Genomic DNA, 22,938 nt, shown 5'->3' with positions numbered 1-22,938 from the left:
CATAAAATAATTCATGTTTCTGAATATAAATTTCATTTCATCAATTTATATCCCTCATGCTTTCTGATGCATGTTCGGATGACTCACAGTCATTTTTTGGATCACTTAGGATCTCCTTTATTATTCCGTTACTACGGATAGTATAGTTTGGATGAAGTTTCTGGTTAATGTGTCGGGTAATGAATTATCCGTTCCTTTGACATGTTGGATCTCGAACTGATAATGGTTCAATTCCAATTGCCATCTAATTAGCCTTGCCGCATTTCTCCCTACATTTCTTGATATTTTCCTTGTTTTGAAATATGTTAAATTCATATTATCTGTTCTTACTAAAAACGGTTTAGAAATAAGATAAATTTCATAAGTTCTAATTGTGAATATTAAAGCTAATAATTCTTTTTCATTCGAATGATAATTTAATTGTGCACCTTGAAAAGTTCCTGATGTATAGTTGCATAATTCTTCATTATTTCTAGTAGCTGTTTTAGTAAGTTCTTCTAAATTTTTTTCTCCAGTATAAGCTTTTAAATATGCTCCCCAGTATTCATCTGAAGCGTCTATTTCAATTATTATTATATCTTTATTTGAAGGAAAATATAATTCAGAAAGTAATTGTGTTTGTGGTTCTAGTTGAATTTGCCAGAATCCTGATTTACAATCTAAACTGGAAAAATATTTCATTTCTCCTATATAAGATAGTAAATCATTCTTATTTGGGATATAATATCCATCCATAATTGTTGCTTTATTCATCTTTCGATAATCAATTACCATTCTTTTCTTATCAGTATCTTTCTTACTGACATAAAAGGCTGGTGAAGAGTGTGGACTTTTACTAAGGATGATTATCTTAAGTTTTAATAATTCTTGAACTTTTTTTCAAATATTTTTGCATCATCCATGTTACATCTTCTTGGTGCTTCACGGATTGTGATATTTGAGTTTTATTGAAGCAATGAATTGTTTTCTTTTCTTAATTTTGTCCTGAGGATTTTCAGAACATATATCATGAAATTTCCTCATGATTTCTTTTTCAGGATTAATCGTTAAAATATTTTCTATTTTTAGTTTTATTGGATTTGTATTTCGTTTATGAAAATTCTTTGTAAATCCTTCATTTCTTACGCGAAATGCTGTTCGTATTTTGGGAATGTAAATCATTGATGATCCTTTGTTTAAAGTTATGTGATCTTCAAATTGTGTAAAGGGAAGATATTCTCTTAAAAAGTTATTTCCTATTATAATGTCCATTCCTGATTCTATTTGATATATAATGGGTATTACAAATTTTGTTTCTTCTATTTTCTATTTCTATTTTTAATTTTTCTGCTACTGTATTAAGCATGATTATTGATCCATCTCCTATTCGAACTTTTAATCCTTTATCATATTTCTTCCAATAATGATTTGGAAGTATATGCTTGCTTCTTAAACACATACTTGCTCCTGTATCAACATAAGCATGTATATGATATGGTTAATGTTCTTTGATTTTAATTTGAATTTTTATATATATACTATTTGGATTAGTTTTGTTTTTATTATCCATTCTCTCAATTTTTTATTTTTATTTTTATTTTTTTTAAGAGATAAGGGTAAAATTGATATTTAGAAACAAAAGTTTCTCTCTCTAGGGAGTGGAAAGTAAGTTTTATTTATGTAGGGATTTATAAATAAGTTATAAAATATTTTAGGGAGTGATTGACAATTAACCCATAATATAAATAGATATAAATATAATGTAAATCAAAATATATATAGAGAAACTCAACTCACACTCGCTCGCAAGCATAATGTTCCACCAAACAATACAAACCATACTTCCCACTCTCCTAAGCTAAGTAAACTCATTTCCTTGCACAACACAACACACTCTTCAGTCTTCCAAGAGAGAGAGAGGGACAAAAATAATCTAAAAAAAATTATTCTTCTGCAAGAAAATAATCTTCTCCAGCCATGGATTCTGTGATCTATGGCCGCCCAAATCTTCTTTTACTCACATTCTTAAGTTTTCTGGCCGTTAAATCTTCTGCATTACCTGATAATTCTTCGGCAAACTCGACTTCTCAGATAAATTCCAATTCGGTTCTTGTGGCCCTTTTGGATTCTCACTACACTGAGCTCTCGGAGCTTGTGGAGAAAGCCCTGTTGCTGCAGACTCTTGAAGAAGCTGTGTCAAGGCATAACATCACCATTTTTGCTCCAAGAAATGAGGCCCTGGAACGGGATTTGGATCCTGAGTTTAAGCGGTTCTTGCTGGAGCCTGGAAATCTCAAGTCCCTGCAAAATCTTCTTCTGTTTCATATGATTCCCGCGAGGATTCAGACCCGTCACTGGCCTGTCGTGGCCGGGAAGAAGGAGCTCGTTCATCATACAAGTCTCTGCCACGAGAAGATTCTGTTAACCGAGAGAGATGGTGACAAAATCGTTGGAATGGCCAAGGTTGTTCGATCAGATGACATCGTTCGCCCCGACGGAGTCATCCACGGCATCGAGAGATTGTTAGTTCCCAAATCCGTCCAGCAAGATTTCAACGCCCGGCGGAGCTTGAGGGAGACCGCCGCCGTCTTGCCGGAAGGCGCGCCGGAAGTTGACCCAAGAACAAACAGGCTGAAGAAACCTGTGCCCGTCGTTGGTGCGCCTCCGGTCTTGCCCATTTTCGACGCCATGGCCCCCGGCCCATCCCTGGCCCCGGCGCCGGCTCCCGGCCCGGGTGGACCCCACCACCACTTCGACGGCGAGGGTCAAGTCAAGGACTTCATCCAGACCCTCCTCCTCTACGGCGGATACAACGAGATGGCTGATATCTTGGTGAATCTCACCTCGTTGGCTTCGGAGATGGGGAGATTGGTTTCGGAAGGATACGTTCTCACGGTTCTTGCTCCGAATGATGAAGCCATGGCGAAATTGACCGCAGATCAGTTGAGTGAACCTGGAGCACCGGAGCAAATCATGTATTATCATCTGATCCCGGAATACCAGACGGAGGAAAGCATGTACAATGCTGTGCGGAGATTCGGGAAGGTGAAGTACGACACCTTGAGACTTCCGCACAAGGTGTCGGCGGAGGAGGCTGATGGGTCCGTGAAATTCGGACAAGGAGAAGGATCCGCGTATCTTTTCGACCCCGATTTATTCACAGATGGAAGGATTTCTGTTCAGGGAATCGACGGTGTTCTGTTTCCGCCGGAGGAAATCAAACCTCCTGTTAAATCTTCCCCACTTGCTAAGATTGTTTCAAAACCAAGAAGAGGTAATTAAACAGCATTATTCATCCTTTATTACATAAATTTCATCCGTCAATTTACGTGAGATTTGACAAGATTTTGGCCGGAATAAGTTGTGTCGGTGGAATTCCGATGGGTTTTAATAATGGTACTAAATTAGTTTACTGGGGATGGGTACAAGTCAAAGAGAAATGGTAGGCTTAGGCGCTACAGCTGCCACTTCTTGGTTTTTAGCTCAACTTGTGAACTGTACTTAGGTTGTCACCACAAGCTTTATTTTGTATTCCTCCGAGTCAAACAGTTGTAGCCAGAGACGTAATTAAATGGATAAATTAATGAACCAAATTTAATTACATGCTTGACTTGAAAAATCACCTACATTTTTCTGGTTCTAGAAGATGAGATATTGCCCTTAAACAAAAAAGTTTTAGCTCAAATCGCAAAAGTCTCTTGTCTTGATGGTATAATCTTTCCCGTGTAGGGGAAATGTGTAATTATGTGTTAGGTTCAAATCTCTCACCATCACACAAAAATTTAGCCTCGTTCATGGATTTGACTTTTTGAGTAATTGCAAAATAGTACCATTATTAGACAAGGGATTATTGGGAGCAAATTTTGAAAAACAATGGGAGAAGACTTGGTGGCGTAGAAGAATCTTGGAGTGGAGCTTGCAAGGCTTTGGTATTAGTAGAAGTTGATTAAATAATCTTGATTGCCGTATGATTTGGCATACCGTAAGTTAAAACTCATTACTCTACCAACTTATTGAAATTGTTTATTCAATGGGACTACATGGGTTGATTGTGGTGAGAGCTCTTTAATAATGTAAGTGTGATTTCAATATATTTGGGAGAGATTAGGTGGATTAAGGACCTCATTAGGCAAGATGTTGTATTCAAGTTTAATTTTATTTTACACCTCTAAAATTTTACTTCTTGTTTTTTTTTCTTTTTTCTTGTGTTGAGCATTTATGAGATCATGACACTTAAGACAAAGAGTTTAAAATCTAATATAAAGCTTTTTGTTTTGTCGGTGAAGCCCTTGATCCCGTGGTGTAGGGAACACCAAGCAAAAGTCATAGAATTTGGTTAACATATAGTATTGGGTTTTTTTCTTTGATAATAGAACGAATTACGAATTGAACCTAATTTCAAAAAAAAAAAAAAGAAAGAACGAATTGAACCTAACTACGAACATCTTTGGCTGATTATTGTTGAGTTTGAGCTTATGTTCAAATATTTCGATAGCTTTTAGATTAGTTTACAAGTATATATATTTGAGAGGGAAGCCTCTGCTTGTTGATTCTATGCTCACCAGCCTGGCAATTGATTGACTTGAGGAGATATCTTATTTTTTATTAGCTGTTCTATTTATTATTCTATATATATATATTGGCCCTGGTTGAGTTTATAGATCCCGACATTGATATAAATTTTCATTATTATGTTAATGTACTTAATGAAGTACCCATATTTCCGTTATTCTCAGTGGGTGCCAATGAGACGACCCACCGAAGAGAATTTTTTTTGCTGTTAAAGGTTTCGTTTGGAAGTGTATATTTTATAAGTTTTGTGTTTTATAAATGAAAAAACTTAAATTATGTTTTTGGACAAGATTTTTGTAAAATATATTTAAAAAAGTTTCTCGAAATATAGTTTTAAAAAACAATTGAGTGCTGACTTTTGATATTTTTAGAATTGAAGATTGCAATAGAAAAGCTATGAAAATGTTTTGATAACATAATTATTCAAACTTATATTAATTCTTCAATCAACTTTTAAAATATTTTAAAAAAATTTGTAAAAAAATAATTTTATAAAAGTGCTTTATAAGTACTTGTCCAAATGAAGCTTATAGTGATTATATTATTTTATTAGTTTTACGCTCTTAAATAATGTTTTTTTTTTATTTCTGGATATTCAACTTGAAAATCTAGGTTTTGTTTATAGTTAAACATTTTCTATAAATTCACTTATTGTAGTATTATTATTATTATTATTATTTCATCTCTTCTAATTTTTCGAATTTAAGTGATGTTTCCGCTATTTTCGCGTGAAGAAACCATTGGATTTGGTGAATTTTCTCTGGTGTAATTTTTCTAGAATCTAAAATTTATTTTTATAATATTTTGCAGGGAAATTATTGGAAATGGCCTGTGCGATGCTTGGTGGCTGTTCTTAAAATTATTCGCTTCTGGGAAAATGGATTTAAAAAAAAAAGATGGAAGGATATGCTATAGTGCAGAAATGTGGTGAGTACTTGTTACAAAAATTATTTTTCTTTCTAATGTTCTTCGCGAGAATGTATATTGAAAAGAATTTTTATTTGAAATTTGCAGTTTTTGGTGGAGGTGCTTGCATCGAACGTTGATCACGGCAAAGTTTTTATTATTATTAATATTATTTTATTTTTTTCCTTTTGTTACTTTGCCACTAAAATTGTAATTAAAAAAATGTGGATAAAATTTATTATATGATGAACAAGTTCTTTTTGTGGACTTGTTTTTTGGGTGCTGTTTTCACCCCCTCTGATCCTAATATATGTTTTCCTTGGTTTAATCATTGATAGCTGTAATAAAGTAAAATGATAAGTTTTGATGATGACAAAAATAATTTGGACAAAGACAAATTGGACTGATATTTTAAGATAAAAAAGTACCTATATAGAAAGCAATATGGAAATTGATATGCTAAGTAAATTAATCCGAAAAAAAGAAATTGATCCAAGAGAATTGAACTGATCTGACCAAAACAAGCATCCTAAAATATATCCGGACCATATAATTCTTACAAAAGGCTAAAGCAAGACAATAAAAAAATTTACGTCTGGATCCGATTAGTTCAAGATGTTCTAGCTAAAGACAACATTAAAAGTGTCATTGGTTTTTGTATTTTGCTAAGGTCAAAGTAGTTCTCGCACCACTTAACTATTTTTTGAAAGACGACAAAGACATTGACATGCTCTGTTTCAATGTCAGTTATTCTAAGATAAATTTGCACCAAATATTTTTATGGAAGTTGGATGCATGCTTAATTGCTTATAAATACTTGAAACTCAAAAATTTCGGAGAATATAAAAAAACTTTCTACAAAGACATCGTACAAGTTGAAAAGCTATTTGAAAGAATCCAACTCAAAAATTCACATTGTCAGCACACTTTCACTGGGATATCAGATAAAACTAGTGAGCAACTATACTACTCTCTAAAGTTCGACAAACTTTTGAGAAAAAAAAATTGTTGTTGTAATTCTATAAAAAAGTACTATTTTTTAGAAAATAGTCTTTTAAAATGAGTTTTGGGAGTTCTAATCGAGAGAATCACTTCGGTTGGATTGAGTTTGTTTAAGGGGTTGTAGAAAACAAAATTTTCTAGTAGATATCCTTTTGGAAACAGACATATAAGTTTAAGCCTTCGAATTCCATAAACAAATATTTGTGTTATTCTTTATTATTGCATTTAATTTTTACTAAGTAATCAGCTCAGTTTTAGTTGAAAGAAAATTCTGCACTGATCAGTTCAGTTCTTGCACAAATAACTCTTTAAACAAAAAAGACAATCGACCTGGTAACTCAGCTTAATTGTAATCAGATCAAAAATATTTTTAAAAGTGTTTATTGACCCCCTCTAGCTAGAAATTTGCGATCTTAACAGTAGGTTTTATTAATAATTTTAGTAGGTTTCTGGTGATATGGGTTAAAGAGTTGTATCCACGAGATATATCAATTTGATCATAATTTGTAGCAAAAAGTAATATTTTTGATATGAAAAATATATTTTAAATGAGTTGGGTTGGGTAAAAAATTCATCTGATAAAATTGATTATTGATGTGGTTATTATTATTATTATTATTATTATTATTATTATTATTATTTTTTGAAATTTGTGTGTAATAATATATAGGTATTATCATATTTAATTTGATGAATGTTCATCTTAAATTAAATGAGAAAATACACATGAAAATGTCCATTTAATTTTGTGTGTGGTACAAGATGCCTTGTCGTCAGATAAAGACGACGGGTGACTTGTCGTTCTCCATTATTAATTTTGTGACTGCTAAATGAAATATGTGGGGATTTTGGATTGCTAATTTCGATTCTTATGGGCCAATTAATGAATAAGCATCATTAATTAATCAAGTAAGGATAAAGATCAAAGAAATTTTTTATTTTTTTTTTTGGAAAGGGGTGCGCTCGTGCGCCGCATAGGACCCAACTATCGGGTTGGGATGGTTGGGGCTGCGCTCGAGTTGCAATAAAATGCAGTTAGAGCGCTGCCCTGTGCAAAAAAATGCCCTGTTTTGCAGCTTAACTCTGATCTATAAAATCCTTTCTAAAACATATTATTTTAAATCTAAAACATGCACAAACATATATATCAAGATCTTTACCATATCAACATGCAAATCTTACATCAAACTAGATGTGCAATACATGGAAAAGCTAAACTAAACAAAAGTTTCACATGTATTCTTCAAGCTACAACAAGTTCTTGACTTCTTAACAAACATGATAAAGATCTAAGTTCATATCTTCTGCTACAACCCGAATCACCACTTGCTAAGATTTTCTCTCGAGCTACCCTCGTCGTCTCTGACTAGCTCTTGCCCCTTCTGTTGTCATGCACACATGCAAAATATGACAACAGTCGGATAACTCCAGTGAAAATATAATTCTCAGTATAATCAACATAAACATGCGTTAATGATAGCAACTTAATTCAAGCTATAACATAAATAAAACGCATATTTAGTAAAGCAAATCGATCCTCGAGATTTCGTATCCAATCTCGGTCTCAAGATTCATTTATTTGTTTTCGATCTTGGAATCAAGATTCCTAACCGATCTTGATCTGGATATATCCGAGCTTTGTAGATCGTAACCGACTCAACATCAAAGGTAAGCAATATAATTCAAAGATCCATTTATCTGAGATGGATTCACAATTCAAGTTCTAAACAAAAAACATATATTTTAACACGTATGTAGTTTTTGCGGGATAACTCAAGAATCATAGTTCTCGAGTTTCAAAGCCCTTACGATTGATGTCATCTTATACCTTTAGTCTTGAGTTTGGAGATGTTTCCAATCTGAATAAACAACATAGCAAAAGCATATAAAAATCTTCTCAACCATAAATCAATCCTCAAGGAAAAACTAGTTGCAAACCTTGCTCTTTCTTTCCCGGTTCGAAATCTAAAATTCTCGAGTCGTCAAGCTTCATTAAGAATCTGAAATATAGTGTTCATAATCAAGGAATATCATCTATCAATTCATAAAATCTTCAGCTCAATCACAAAACATCAAAACAGCTTCAAATCATAAATCGGCGGCGTAACGACTGAAACCGATAACAAAAACTCAACTCTATTGAGTCTAACAATCATAACCAGCTTCTAAACATAATATATCAGCAATATATCATCATAAACCATCATTATTCAGTAGGCATAGGTTCGAACATGAGCTCAAAATCATAATCAATTCAAACGATATCCGTTCCTCGATCCGACTTCGATAACATAATACATAGAACCTCTAGAACACATATCCATGATCAAAATCTCTGCACATACATAAATTTCGAAACCTATTGAATCTCATAAATACTTACATCAAATCAAAGCTCTCGAGGCGAGGATCTCAAAACTATGCTCGGAACTGAATTCGGTTGAGCGGATCTTGAGTTATGATGAATTGAAGATTAAGAATGAAGTTGGAAATCTGGTTTCTCGATTTCATTTGTCTAAAATCTGATAAACATACACATATACACGTTCATATCCATATAAGAAAGTTTCCCCCACTAAAATCCATTTTTTTCATTTTAGCCCCTCAATTCTTACTAGATTGCAAAACAATCCTCGGCCCTCTTTTTAATTCAATTTCAATCCTAAATAATTTAAGAATATTAGAATTTAAATCTAAAATTTAAAAATTATCAAATTAAATATCCTCGGATTAAAATTAAATAATCTCGGATTAAATCAAATAATCCCGAGCCTTACATTTCTATATGATTTTGCCCTCGAAATCGCATGAAATCTGTATACACATAAGATAATGAAATAATAAAAATACTGAATAAGACTCACATCAATGAAATAACATAGGAAATCTCTATTTCATATCTTCTCCAGTATCTCATGTAGCTTCTTCATCTCCATGTCGATTCCACTGAACTTTAACTAACTGTATCGTCTTGTTTCTGAGTTGTTTTTCTTTGCGATCAAGTATCTGAATAGGCTGTTCAAAATAACTCAGAGTTTCGTCAAGTTCTGCTTCATCAGGTTGAAGAATATGAGATATCAGGCTGATACTTCCGAAACATAGAAACATGGATTACATCGTGAATACCAGATAAAGAAGGAGGCAATGTAAGTCGATATGCAAGATCGCCTATCTTCTCCAGAATCTCATACGTACCGATAAATCTAGGAGTCAATTTCCCTCTTTTTCCAAATCGGATGGTACCCCTGAATGGAGAAATCTTCAAGAATACTTTGTCTCCCTGCTCAAAACATAACGGTCTACGTTTTACATTCCCATATTTGGCTTGTCTATGCTGAGCTATTTTCATTCTCTGCTGAATATGAAAGAGTGGGTGCCCGGTGAGCCAACTTGTGGCTAAGGGCTTTGATGACTCTTTGTATAAACAATCTTTTGTTTAATATAATTTACACTTTTATTAATGGCAATGACTTTATCTTTCTTCATATTGTTATATTGTGATATACTATTGTTGTTTTGATAAAGACCTTGAATATACTATAGTGTATGTAAGATGTGGTAGTACATGGGGATGTCTATCATGAAACACATCTTATAGTCACTGTATATTCTAAATCGTTCCTAGTCGATTGAGCCGTCCGTGAATAAGGATAAGGATCGCTCGAGATTGAGACTAGCATTTGCGATGCCGAGTACCACGTTTCATTGGTATGGAACATAGAGATGTTCAAAGCATGCAAATGGATATTCATACGATGAATTATCGAACTACCCTATCCGGACTTTCCAAGTGGTTATCACTTATCGAGTGGATAAAGTCCGCGGTTTTGGTTGTACACCATTAGTCCTTACTACTTGAAACATCATTGAGACTCTATATGCTAGTACTGTGATTTGACTCGTTTACCGACTCTATTGGGGTCATCAGGTGTCGGGATTGGGTACAGTTACAACACATATAGGAGTCGATGCTTTGTTGTCAAGGATTCACCACATACTTGCGAGTGTGGATATCCTATGCGATCTGAGGAGATATTAGTGTGACGAATCTCTGGCCAGAGTACATGATGTGTTTTAAGAAATGGTTTCTTAGTAGCACATGCGATGTCACTATTTGATCTTCAAGATGTATTGCATAGTTATCGAATCTCGAACGACTCTCGATTTACCAATGGTTTTTGATTCGATCGGGATATATGGATGAAGGGACCGTACTGTACGCTAACCAAAATCTATTGGTTCTTGCAGACACTATCAGTGATACCTAGGGAATCATGGGGCGATGTTGCTAGGCGCTCTTACCATGATTCGATGGGCAAGTCGGAAATTGTTGTTCCGAGTCACAAGGAGTTGTGAGCCCACGGCTAGCTGTATCCCTGAACCATTGAGGGTCACACAGAGTAATAGATTTTCAATCTCCGTTGAGATAGTTAAATTTAAAGAGTTAAATTTAATGAACAAAGAAGTTGGACTTCTTATTTAAGAGTAGAGGAGTAAGATTTCCTAAAATGACATAGGGATGGGCATTTTTGGAAATCACTGAATTCGATTCAGAAAAATTTATCTTGACTTTAAAAGGTGCAGAAATGGTTTCTGTTCACATTGGTGAAATCGGTTTATCAATCGGAGTTATGATGAATTTTATATTAATTTCTGAACATGCGGGCTTTGCTTGTCGGGCTTGAACTTATGACTAATGAGCCCTAAGCTGTTAGCGGCCTACATTATAAATAAGTTATTGCAGTACATAAATTACACAACAGAGGTCACAAAATATTTTGAAAAACCCTAGCTGCGTTTTAATAAGTGGCCGCCCCCTCCCTATCTCTGTCGGAAAAATCCAGCCTGTGAATTTTGAATTGCAGTCTGGTTTAACGGATCAAATTCGTTAATTCTCTTCGTAGAAACTTCTGATAGATTTTCTAGTGCTATCTATCAGAGGGATTAAATCTCTATTCGTGGACCTGATTGAAGAACAGTTCGTCCATCAGTTCCTGGGAGATACAACAAGAGCAGAGCAATCTGTTGGTGTCCATAATCTCGATTCGAGATTGGAGGTAAAAATTTAATTGTGATTTAATTTTTACACGCACAATTTAATCGTAATGTTTTGATACTCATTATGGAATCGTTCCATATAAAATTTTTAAACTTCCGCTGCACCGGGTATCAATTCTGATTGATCTGATCGTCGTTCTCCAACAGTGGTATCAAAGCAAGTTGCTTAGATCAAGCGATTAAATTAATCGATTGTACAAAAATTTTTAAGCCTCGGTTTTTGAAACAAAATAATTTTTTTTTTTAAATTAAAAATTTTTCGGGCAAAAACACGGGCAGCGATTGGATTGCTGCCCAGCGCAGCGCTGGGCGCTGCGCAGGGCGGCGCACGGCGCTGCCCAGGGCAGCGATCGTCGCTGCCCTAGGGGGCAGCCGGGCTGCCCGGTCCGAGCCCTTTGGGGCGCGGGCAGCCCGGGAGCGTCCCGGGCGGCCCGCGGAAAAATTAATTTTTAATTTTTAAAATTAAAATTTTAATATGTTAAAATTTTATTTTTGGTCCGATCGAAAATTGTTTTTGATTGGTCCACGAGGCGTCGGATCGAATAGTTCGAGTCCGAAAATTTTAAAATTGATTTTTGGATAAATTTGAATTTTTGGAAAATTTATATATTTTATCCGTTAAATCAGATTTTATGAAATTAATTATTTTTGGTACAATTGATGATAAGATATGATCTTATGGAAATATTGAGTAAAATATGATTTTATGTATAAAATTGGATTTTATATGTAAAATATGATTTTATTTGATAAAAAGATAAAATATGATTTTGTATGTAAAATAAGATTTTATATATGGAATATGATTTTATCCTTTTAATTTAAATTGCCATTGCATGTTATCCAATAAATTAATTTTGAATTAAATATTATTGGATAAGGATGATCGATTGCCATGACCAATTTTGTAGGTGTATGTTAGGAATTTACATTTGTTTTTATTGTTGTTGGATTTATTAATGGGCCTGGTTTATGGCCCAATATGAATTGTCATATGTAATAAAAGTGGGCCTGGTTTATGGCCCGTTCCCACCCCTTGAAATGTATCCCCTACTTGTCATGGTTATTTATTGTAAATATATTAGACTTAGTGGGAGATAAAGATTTGAAGATGGAGGTGGGCCCAGCAGACAATAAAGACAAAAGAAATGTAAATTGGAAGCTCAATGTAATAGGATTGCATTGCATACTGCATATTACCTAGGATTGGACTAAGACTCGTGATTGGCAACCACGGGTCGATTAGAAATGGAATCGATCATCCTATATAATATATGATATTATAGTTGTATGCATGTTTTAGACAAAATTGTATGAATCCCGCAAGCATAAAATTTTTTAAAATGATGAGACAAATTTTCAAAATTAAAATCCCTCATTTTAAATATGATTTAAAATTGATATCAAGATAAATAAAGGAAATTTAAAATTGTTTAAATGTTCCTACCTTCCATCAACGATCAATGTATGAGATGCTACCCGCGGATACGGTCCGGCTCATATTATTGGGGGGGCCCGTTCGTCGAAAAGCTGTACATTGGATCGACACATGTTGTAAGTTGGGTGGAACTCCCATGGGATCGGCTCATATTATTGGAGGATCCACATGGCGACCGTCCATCACAACTTAATATTGATGGGTCATCTTGACATGTCACAATAAATGGCGTCATATTATTGGGCCCTTATTGGACATGAGGTAAAAACGTGGAGGTTGCTTTGGAAGCAATTGGGCTCTACCTTTTGAAAATTATGGTTGACTGATATTATTCGGGACCATAGGTTGTCAATTGGACTCCATGTTCTCACTAAGGAAAACAGTTTCCCGTTTTCACTAGAGGGTAGTGAAATCGTTAAAATAGTGGGAGTGAGATTCATAAAATAAATTTCGCCTATTTTATGTCTTAGTAAATTAATTAAACAATCACTGATAATTGTCTGTTTCATCTCAGTATTTCATTAAGATGAATTCGCGCAATCCACTATTCTCTATTCTCGAACAAAATAAACTTACTGGCGCAAACAATACAGAATGATTCCATAAGTTAAGATTGTCCTATGTTCGAAAAAGATTTTCTAAGTGTTAGAAAAGGCTTCTCCGAAAACAGCCCCGGCTGATGTAACTGCCGAAAGGTTGGCCGAACTAGAGAAATGGTTGGACCATGATCTCAAGGCCAAATGTTACATGCAAAATTGGACAAGTCTAAACAAGTTTGCCATCACTGCAAGAAATCCGGTCATTGGAAACGTAACTGCAAGGAATACCTCGAGCAGTTGCGAACTGCAAAGGGTATGTTTTATATTGAAATAAATATTTTTCTTAATACTACTTCTTGGGTATTGGATACCAGATGTAGATCTCACATTTGCAATGAGTTGCAAATGACGACAAGAAGTAATAGGCTAAGGATGGGTGAGACCCAGTCAAGGCTCGGGAATGGTTCCAGAGTTAAATCCATAGCTATGGGAAATATTTGTTTAAATTTTGCAAACCGATTTTAAGTTACTTTTGAGAGATGTTTTATTTGTTCCAGATTTGATTAAAAACATTATTTCTGTTTCTATGCTTGAGAGAGATGGTTATTCTTGCAATTTTGTGAATGAGATTTGCAATATTTACAAGAATGAATGTTTGATTGGAAATGGACAACTTGAAAACGATCTATATAACTTAAAATTAAAAGACGTTCCAATAAATTATGTTGATAAACCGGTAACAACAAACAAAAGAAAAATCGATAGTCAAAACCCGGCAAACCTTTGGCATGCTAGGCTAGGTCATATTTCCTCAAGGAGGATGAACAAGCTAGTGGGAAAGGGCATGTTTGATATGTCTGATATTAACTCTCTACCTACTTGTGAGTCCTGCCTGAAAGGAAAAATGACTAAATCTCCTTTTAAGGGGAAACCTGAGCGTAGTCAAAATCTGTTGGATTTGATCCATACAGACTTTTGTGGTCCATTTAGAATTGGTACTCAATATGGCCACACCTACTTCATTACCTTTACTGATGATTATTTGAGGTATGGGTATTTATATTTAATGAAATATAAGTCTGAAGCATTTGAAAAGTTCAAAGAATTCAAGGCTGAAGTAGAAAACAAGCTAGGTAAAAGTATTAAAGCACTTCGATCGGATCGAGGTGGAGAATACTTAAGTACCGAGTTTTTGGACTATCTGAAAGAGAATGGGATTCTCTCTCAGTGGACTCCTCCTATGACACCTCAGCTAAATGGTGTATCGGAGCGTCGTAATCGAACTTTGTTGGACATGGTTTGATCCATGATGAGCTTCACTGAGCTTCCACCTTCGTTTTGGGGCTACGCGCTTGAAACAGCGGTGTTGTTGTTGAACAACGTCCACACCAAAGCAGTGGACAAAACACCATACGAGTTATGGAATGGCAAAGCTTCTAAGTATTCGTACTTGAGGATTTGGGGATGTCCTGCTTACGTGAAGCAGACAGTGGGAGATAAGTTGAATAGTCGATCCACCTTATGTTATTTTGTAGGGTATCCGAAGAATTCAATCGGATATTATTTCTATCATTCTGCTGAAACAAAGGTGTTTGTTTCAAGGAATGCCACCTTCTTGGAGAAGGAGTTCTTATTGGATAAGAAAGGCGAGATGATGGAACTCGAAGAAATTCGAGAAGAACCCGAAATACAAAATAATGATCCTACACCTCAGGAACCATTGATGGACACGCCTATACCTAGAAGATCCGAGAGGACTTCTAGACCTCCTATTCGATATGGTCTTCTTCTTGAAGGGGATCAAGATGTACCCGATGTTGGATATGATCCAAGAAACTTCAAAGAAGCAATTTCTGATGCGGATTCAAATTTATGGCTTGAAGCTATGCAGTCGGAAATAGATTCGATGCATACAAACCAAGTTTGGTATTTAGTAGATCCTCCCGATGGAATTGTTCCAATAGGGTGAAAATGGATCTACAAGAGAAAGCTTGGGCCTGATGGTAAGGTATTGACATACAAGGCGCGATTGGTGGCGAAAGGTTATACTCAAAGACAAGGAGTTGACTATGATGAAACCTTTTCACCAGTTGCAATGTTCAAGTCCATAAGAATCCTTATTGCCATAGCTGCTTGGTATGACTATGAGATATGGCAAATGGATGTGAAGACTGCATTTCTTAATGGAAACATTAAGGAAGAGATCTATATGACGCAGCCTGAGGGATACACATCCATGGGAAGCGAGCATAAGGTATGCAAGATTCAGAGATCAATCTATGGTCTAAAACAAGCATCAAGAAGTTGGAACCAGAAATTTGATGAAACAATAAAGGATTTTGGTTTCATCAAGAACCCGGAGGAACCATGCGTGTACAAGAAAGTAGTTAAGGATGCTGTGACATTCTTAGTACTTTATGTTGATGACATCCTACTCATTGGGAATGACATAGGGATGTTGCAGTCAACAAAGATATGGTTATGAGGTAGATTCTCGATGAAGGATATGGGTGAGGCATCCTATATTCTAGGGATACAGATCTATAGATATAGATCTAAGAGAATGATAGGACTCACTCAAGAAACCTACATCGACACCATATTGAAAAGGTTTTCAATGGATGGGTCCAAGAGAGGACATCTACCCATGTGTCATGGAGTTTCTCTATCCAAGTCTATGTGTCCCAAGACTGATGAAGAGATAGAGAAAATGACACATGTACCATATGCGTCAGCCATTGGTAGTATCATGTATGGGATGATATCTACCAGACCGGATGTAGCATTTGCTCTGAGTGTCACGAGCAGATATCAAGATAATCCCGGTCAAATGCATTGGAAATTCGTGAAGGACATTCTTAAGTACTTACGAAGGACTAAGAATATGTTTATGGTATATGGAGGAAGAGAACTAAAATTGAAAGGCTATACCGACTCTAGCTTCCAAAGTGACATGGATGACTCGAAGTCAACCTCTGGATTTGTGTTCATGCTCAATGGCGGTGCTGTCTCTTGGAAGAGTTCCAAGCAGGACACCACAGCGAATTCCACCACTGAGGCAGAATACATTGCAGCATCAGCTGCTGCTAAAGAGGCCGTTTGGATGAGGAATTTCGTCCAAGAGTTGGGCATCATTCCTGAAGTTGTTGGTCCAGTCCCGGTGTACTGTGACAACACGGGTGCCGTTGCTCAGGCAAAGGAACCAAGGTCTCATCAAAGATCCAAACACGTACTGATGAAATACCACATCATCCGGGAGATTGTGGAAAGAGGAGACATCACTGTCGAAAGAGTGGCCTCTGCAGACAATATCGCTGATCCACTTACTAAGCCCTTGCCAGGACCATTATTTGACAAACATCGCGAAGCAATGGGTCTACGTAGTATGACTAGTTGGCTTTAGGGCAAGTGGGAGATTGAAAGAGTGGGTGCCCGGTGAGCCAACTTGTGGCTAAGGGCTTTGATGACTCTTTGTATAAACAATCTTTTGTTTAATATAATTTACACTTTTATTAATGGCAATGACTTTATCTTTCTTCATATTGTTATATTGTGATATACTATTGTTGTTTTGATAAAGACCTTGAATATACTATAGTGTATGTAAGATGTGGTAGTACATGGGGATGTTTATCATGAAACACATCTTATAGTCACTGTATATTCTAAATCGTTCCTAGTCGATTGAGCCGTCCGTGAATAAGGATAAGGATCGCTCGAGATTGAGACTAGCATTTGCGATGCCGAGTACCACGTTTCATTGGTATGGAACATAGAGATGTTCAAAGCATGCAAATGGATATTCATACGATGAATGATCGAACTACCCTATCCGGACTTTCCAAGTGGTTATCACTTATCGAGTGGATAAAGTCCGCGGTTTTGGTTGTACACCATTAGTCCTTACTACTTGAAACATCATTGAGACTCTATATGCTAGTACTGTGCTTTGAACTCGTTTACCGACTCTATTGGGGTCATCAGGGTGTCGGGATTGGGTACAGTTACAACACATATAGGAGTCGATGCTTTGTTGTCAAGGATTCACCACATACTTGCGAGTGTGGATATCCTATGCGATCTGAGGAGATATTAGTGTGACGAATCTCTGGCCAGAGTACATGATGTGTTTTAAGAAATGGTTTCTTAGTAGCACATGCGATGTCACTATTTGATCTTCAAGATGTATTGCATAGTTATCGAATCTCGAACGACTCTCGATTTACCAATGGTTGTTGATTCGATCGGGATATATGGATGAAGGGACCGTACTGTACGCTAACCAAAATCTATTGGTTCTTGCAGGCACTATCAGTGATACCTAGGGAATCATGGGGCGATGTTGCTAGGCGCTCTTACCATGATTCGATGGGCAAGTCGGAAATTATTGTTTCGAGTCACAAGGAGTTGTGAGCCCACGGCTAGCTGTATCCCTGAACCATTGAGGATCACACAGAGTAATGGATTTTTAATCTCCGTTGAGATAGTTAAATTTAAAGAGTTAAATTTAATGAACAAAGAAGTTGGACTTCTTATTTAAGAGTAGAGGAGTAAGATTTCCTAAAATGACATAGGGATGGGCATTTTTGGAAATCACTGAATTCGGATTCAGAAAAATTTATCTTGACTTTAAAAGGTGCAGAAATGGTTTCTGTGCACATTGGTGAAATCGGTTTATCAATCGGAGTCATGATGAATTTTATATTAATTTCTGAACATGCGGGCTTTGCTTGTCGGGCTTGAACTTATGACTAATGGGCCCTAAGCTGTTAGCGGCCTACATTATAAATAAGTTATTGCAGTACAGAAATTACACAACAGAGGTCACAAAATATTTTGAAAAACCCTAGCTGCGTTTTAATAAGTGGCCGCCCCCTCCCTCTCTCTGTCGAAAAAATCCAGCCTGTGAATTTTGAATTGCAGTCTGGTTTAACGGATCAAATTCGTTAATTCTCTTCGTAGAAACTTCTGATAGATTTTCTAGTGCAATCTATCAGAGGGATTAAATCTCTGTTTGTGGATCTGATTGAAGAACAGTTCGTCCATCAGTTCTTGGGAGATACAACAAGAGCAGAGCAATCTGTTGGTGTCCATAATCTCGATTCGAGATTGGAGGTAAAAATTTAATTGTGATTTAATTTTTACACGCACAATTTAATCGTAAAGTTTTGATACCCATTATGGAATCGTTCCATATAAAATTTTTAAACTTCCGCTGCACCGGGTATCAATTTTGATTGATCTGATCGCCGTTCTCCAACAGAATAATCTTCACTTTCTCATTCATCTCCCGAATCATATCTGGTCCAAGTTCAGGTGCCTCTGAAATATCATCCCAATACAGAGGAGATCTATAATTCTTACCGTACAATGCTTCAAATGGAGCCATCTCAATACTGGTCTGATAACTGTTATTATATGAGAACTCCACAAGTAGTAATGAATCTTGCCAAGTTGTGTTAAAATCTAACACCACAGATCTAAGCATATCCTCAAGAGTCTGAATAGTTCGCTCTGATTGTCCTTCATTTTGAGGGTGATACGCAGTACTCAAGTGAAAACGAGTACCTAGAGCTTGTTGCAGGCTGTGCCAAAAGTAAGATGTGAATCGAGGATCTCGATCAGATACGATATACTTTGGCACTCCATGCAATCTGACCACTTCTCTAACATAGTGTTGGAAAACTGTGTTCAGATCAATTAGAATTGATACCCGGTGCAGCGGAAGTTTAAAAATTTATTTTTATTAATATGGAACGATTCCATATCTGGGTATCAAAACTTTTATGATTAAATTTATGTAAGTAAAATAAATAATCACAATAAAATATTTTACCTTAAAATCTCGAAGCGAGATTATGGACACCAACAGAATTTAATCTGCTCTTGTTGTATATCCTCGGAACTGATGAACGAACGTTTCTTCAATCAGGTCCACGAATAGAAAACAAAACCCTCTGATTGACTGCACTAGAAATCAATCAGAAGTTTGTGTAGAGAATAAACAGATATGATCTGTTAATTCAGAATAGTAATTTTTCACAAAAATCACAAGACTGAATTTTCTCCAAAAAGGGACAAGGATTTTCGAAAAAACCCTTAGAAAATAATATGTGTGTTTTCGAAAATTTGATGAATGAATTGCATGCAATTTTCGAACACTGCACATATATTTATAGATAATTTCTAGTTATAATTGTATCATGACTCTAACTCCTTAAAGCCCACAATCCATAACTTAAGCCCAACAAGCCAAGCCTATTGTTATAGAAATTAATATAAAATACATCGTGACTCCGATTGATAAACTGATTTCACCAATATGCACAGAAACCATTTCTGCATCATTTAGAGTCAAGATAATTTTTCTGAATCCGAATTCAGTGATTTCCAAAATTGCCCATCCCTATGTCATTTTAGGAAATCCCACTCCCTTTAGTTAAGAAGTCCAACTTCTCTTTCATTAAATTTAACTCTTTAAATTTAACTATCTCTACGGGGTTTTAGTAATCCATTACTTGTGTAACCCTCAATGGTTCAGGAATACAGCTAGCCGTGGGCTCAAAACTCCTTGTGACTCGGAACAACAATTTCCGACTTACCCATCGAATCATGGTAAGAGCGCCTAGCAACATCGCCCCATGATTCCCTAGGTATTACTGATAGTGCCTGCAAGAACCAGTAGATTTTGGTTAGCGTACAGTACGGTCCCTTCATCCATATATCCCGATCGAAGCAACAACCATTGGTATATCGAGAGTCGTTCGAGATTCGATAACTATGCATAAAATCTTGGAGATCTATTAGTGACATCGCATGTGTTACTAGGATAACCCATTAACCTAAAAAACATCATGTACTCTGGCCAGAGATTCGTCACACTAATATCTCCTCAGATCGCATAGGATATCCACACTCGCAAGTATGTGGTGAATCCTTGACAACAAAGCATCGACTCCTATATGTGTCATAACTATACCCAATCCCGACATCTGATGACCCCAATAGAGTCGGTAAACAAGTCAAAGTACAGTACTAGCATATAGAGTCTCAATGATGTTTCAAGTAATAAGGACTAATGGTGTACAACCAAAACCGCGGACTTTATCCACTCGATAAGTGATAACCACTTGGAAAGTCCGAATAGGATAGTTCGATCATTCATCATATGAATATCCATTTGCATGCTTTGAACATCTCTATGTTCCATACCAATGAAACGTGGTACTCGGCATCGCAAATGCTAGTCTCAATCTCGAGCGATCCTTATCCTTATTTGCGGACGGCTCAATTGACTAGGAACAGTTTAGAATATACAGTGACTATAAGATGTGTTTCATGATAGCCATCCCCATGTGCTACCACATCTTACATACACTATAGTATATTTAAGGTCTTTATCAAAACAACAATAGTATATCATAATATAACAATATGAAGAAAGATAAAGTTAATGCCATTATAAAAGTGTAAATTATATTAAACAAAAGATTGTTTTACATAGAGTCATAAAAGCCCTTAGCCACAAGTTGGCTAACCGGGCACTCACTCTTTCAATCTCCCACTTGCCCTAAAGCCAACTAGTCATACTACGTAATCCCATTGCTTCGCGATGTTTGTCAAACAATGGTCCTGGCTAGGGCTTAGTAAGCGGATCAGCAATATTGTCTGTAGAGGCCACTCTCTCGACACTGATGTCTCCTCTTTCCACGATCTCCTGGATGATGTGGTATTTTCTCAGTACGTGTTTGGACTTCTGATGAGACCTTGGCTCCTTTGCCTGAGCAATGGCACCCGTGTTGTCACAGTACACCGGGACTGGACCAACAGCTTCAAGAATTACACCCAACTCTTGAATGAATTTCCTTATCCAAACCGCCTCTTTAGCAGCAGCTGATGCTGCAATGTATTCTGCCTCAGTGGTGGAATCCGCTGTGGTGTCCTGCTTGGAACTCTTCCAAGAGACAGCACTGCCATTGAGCACGAATACAAATCCAGAGGTTGATTTCGAGTCATCCATGTCACATTGGAAGCTAGAGTCGGTATAGCCTTCCAACTTCAATTCTCTCCCTCCATAAACCATGAACAAATTCTTAGTCCTTCGCAAGTACTTAAGAATATCCTTTACGGCTTTCCAATGCATTTGACTGGGATTGGCTTGGTATCTGCTCGTGACGCTCAGAGCATAGGCCACATCCGGTCTGGTAGATATCATCCCATACATGATACTACCTATGGCTGACGCATATGGCACGTGTGTCATCTTCTCTATCTCTTCGTCAGTCTTGGGACACATAGACTTGGATAGAGAAACTCCATGACACATAGGTAGATGTCCTCTCTTGGACTCATCCATAGAAAACCTTTTCAATATGGTGTCGATGTAGGTTGATTGAGTGAGTCCTATCATTTTTTTAGATCTATCTCTATAGATCTGAATTCCTAGAATATAGGATGCCTCACCTAAATCCTTCATCGAGAATCTACCTGATAACCATATCTTTGTTGACTGCAACATCCCTACATCATTCCCCATGATTAGGATGTCATCAACATAAAGTACTAAGAATGTTACCGCATTCTTAACTACTTTCTTGTACAAGCATGGTTCCTCCGGGTTCTTGATGAAACCAAAATCCTTTATTGTTTCATCAAATTTCTGGTTCCAACTTCTTGATGCTTGTTTGAGACCATAGATTGATCTTTGAAGCTTGCATACCTTATGCTCGCTTCCCATGGATGTGTATCCCTCAGGCTGTGTCATATAGATCTCTTCCTTAATGTTTCCATTAAGAAATATAGTCTTTACATCCATTTGTCATATCTCATAGTCATACCATGCTGCTATGGTAATAAGGATTCTTATGGACTTGAACATTGCGACTGGTGAAAAGGTTTCATCATAGTCAACTCCTTGTCTTTGAGTATAACCTTTTGCCACCAATCGTGCCTTGTAGGTCAATGCCTTTCCATCAGGCCCAAGCTTTCTCTTGTAGATCCATTTGCATCCAATTGGAACAATTCCATCGGGAGGATCTACTAAAGACCAAACTTGGTTAGAATGCATCGAGTCTATTTCTGATTGCATTGCTTCAAGCCATAAATTTGAATCCTCATCAGAAATTGTTTCCTTGAAGTTTCTTGGATCACATCCAATGTCGGGTTCACCTTGATCCCCTTCAAGAAGAAGACCATATCTAATAGGAGGTCTAGAAGTCCTCTCGGATCTTCTAGCAATACGCGTGTCTTGTGATGATTCTTGAGGTGTAGGATCACTATTTTGTATCTCGGGTTCTTCTCGAATTTCTTCGAGTTCCATCATCTTGCCTTTCTTATCCAATAAGAACTCCTTCTCCAAGAAGGTGGCATTCCTTGAAACAAACACTTTTGTTTCAGCAGGATGATAGAAATAATATCCGATTGAATTCTTCGGATACCCTACAA

At 36.4% G+C, this 22,938-nt stretch overlaps 1 protein-coding gene across 1 annotated transcript; it reads left to right on the top strand.

The window, feature by feature from the left end:
* Nucleotides 1-1,795: 1,795 nt before the first annotated feature.
* Nucleotides 1,796-5,779, top strand: LOC140887113 (fasciclin-like arabinogalactan protein 17). The gene is made up of 3 exons (XM_073294165.1): nt 1,796-3,253; nt 5,362-5,478; nt 5,566-5,779. Exons 1-2 carry the CDS (start codon nt 1,957-1,959, stop codon nt 5,406-5,408), a joined length of 1,344 nt encoding a protein of 447 aa, XP_073150266.1. The 5' UTR covers nt 1,796-1,956; the 3' UTR covers nt 5,409-5,478; nt 5,566-5,779.
* Nucleotides 5,780-22,938: the final 17,159 nt, after the last annotated feature.

Source organism: Henckelia pumila, chromosome 3, assembly GCF_033568475.1.
Source record: "Henckelia pumila isolate YLH828 chromosome 3, ASM3356847v2, whole genome shotgun sequence".
In the NCBI taxonomy this organism is placed as follows: domain Eukaryota; kingdom Viridiplantae; phylum Streptophyta; class Magnoliopsida; order Lamiales; family Gesneriaceae; genus Henckelia; species Henckelia pumila.
The sequence above is the reverse complement of the archived record's forward strand: the minus strand, read 5'-3'. Positions and strand labels throughout refer to the sequence as shown.

Excerpts from the sequence above, each read along its gene's own strand:
- LOC140887113 (XM_073294165.1), top strand. The coding sequence starts at position 1,957 with ATGGATTCTGTGATCTATGGCCGCCCAAATCTTCTTTTACTCACATTC. Across the intron at positions 3,254-5,361 it reads TGTTTCAAAACCAAGAAGAG|GGAAATTATTGGAAATGGCC; the intron begins GTAATTAAACAG and ends AATATTTTGCAG.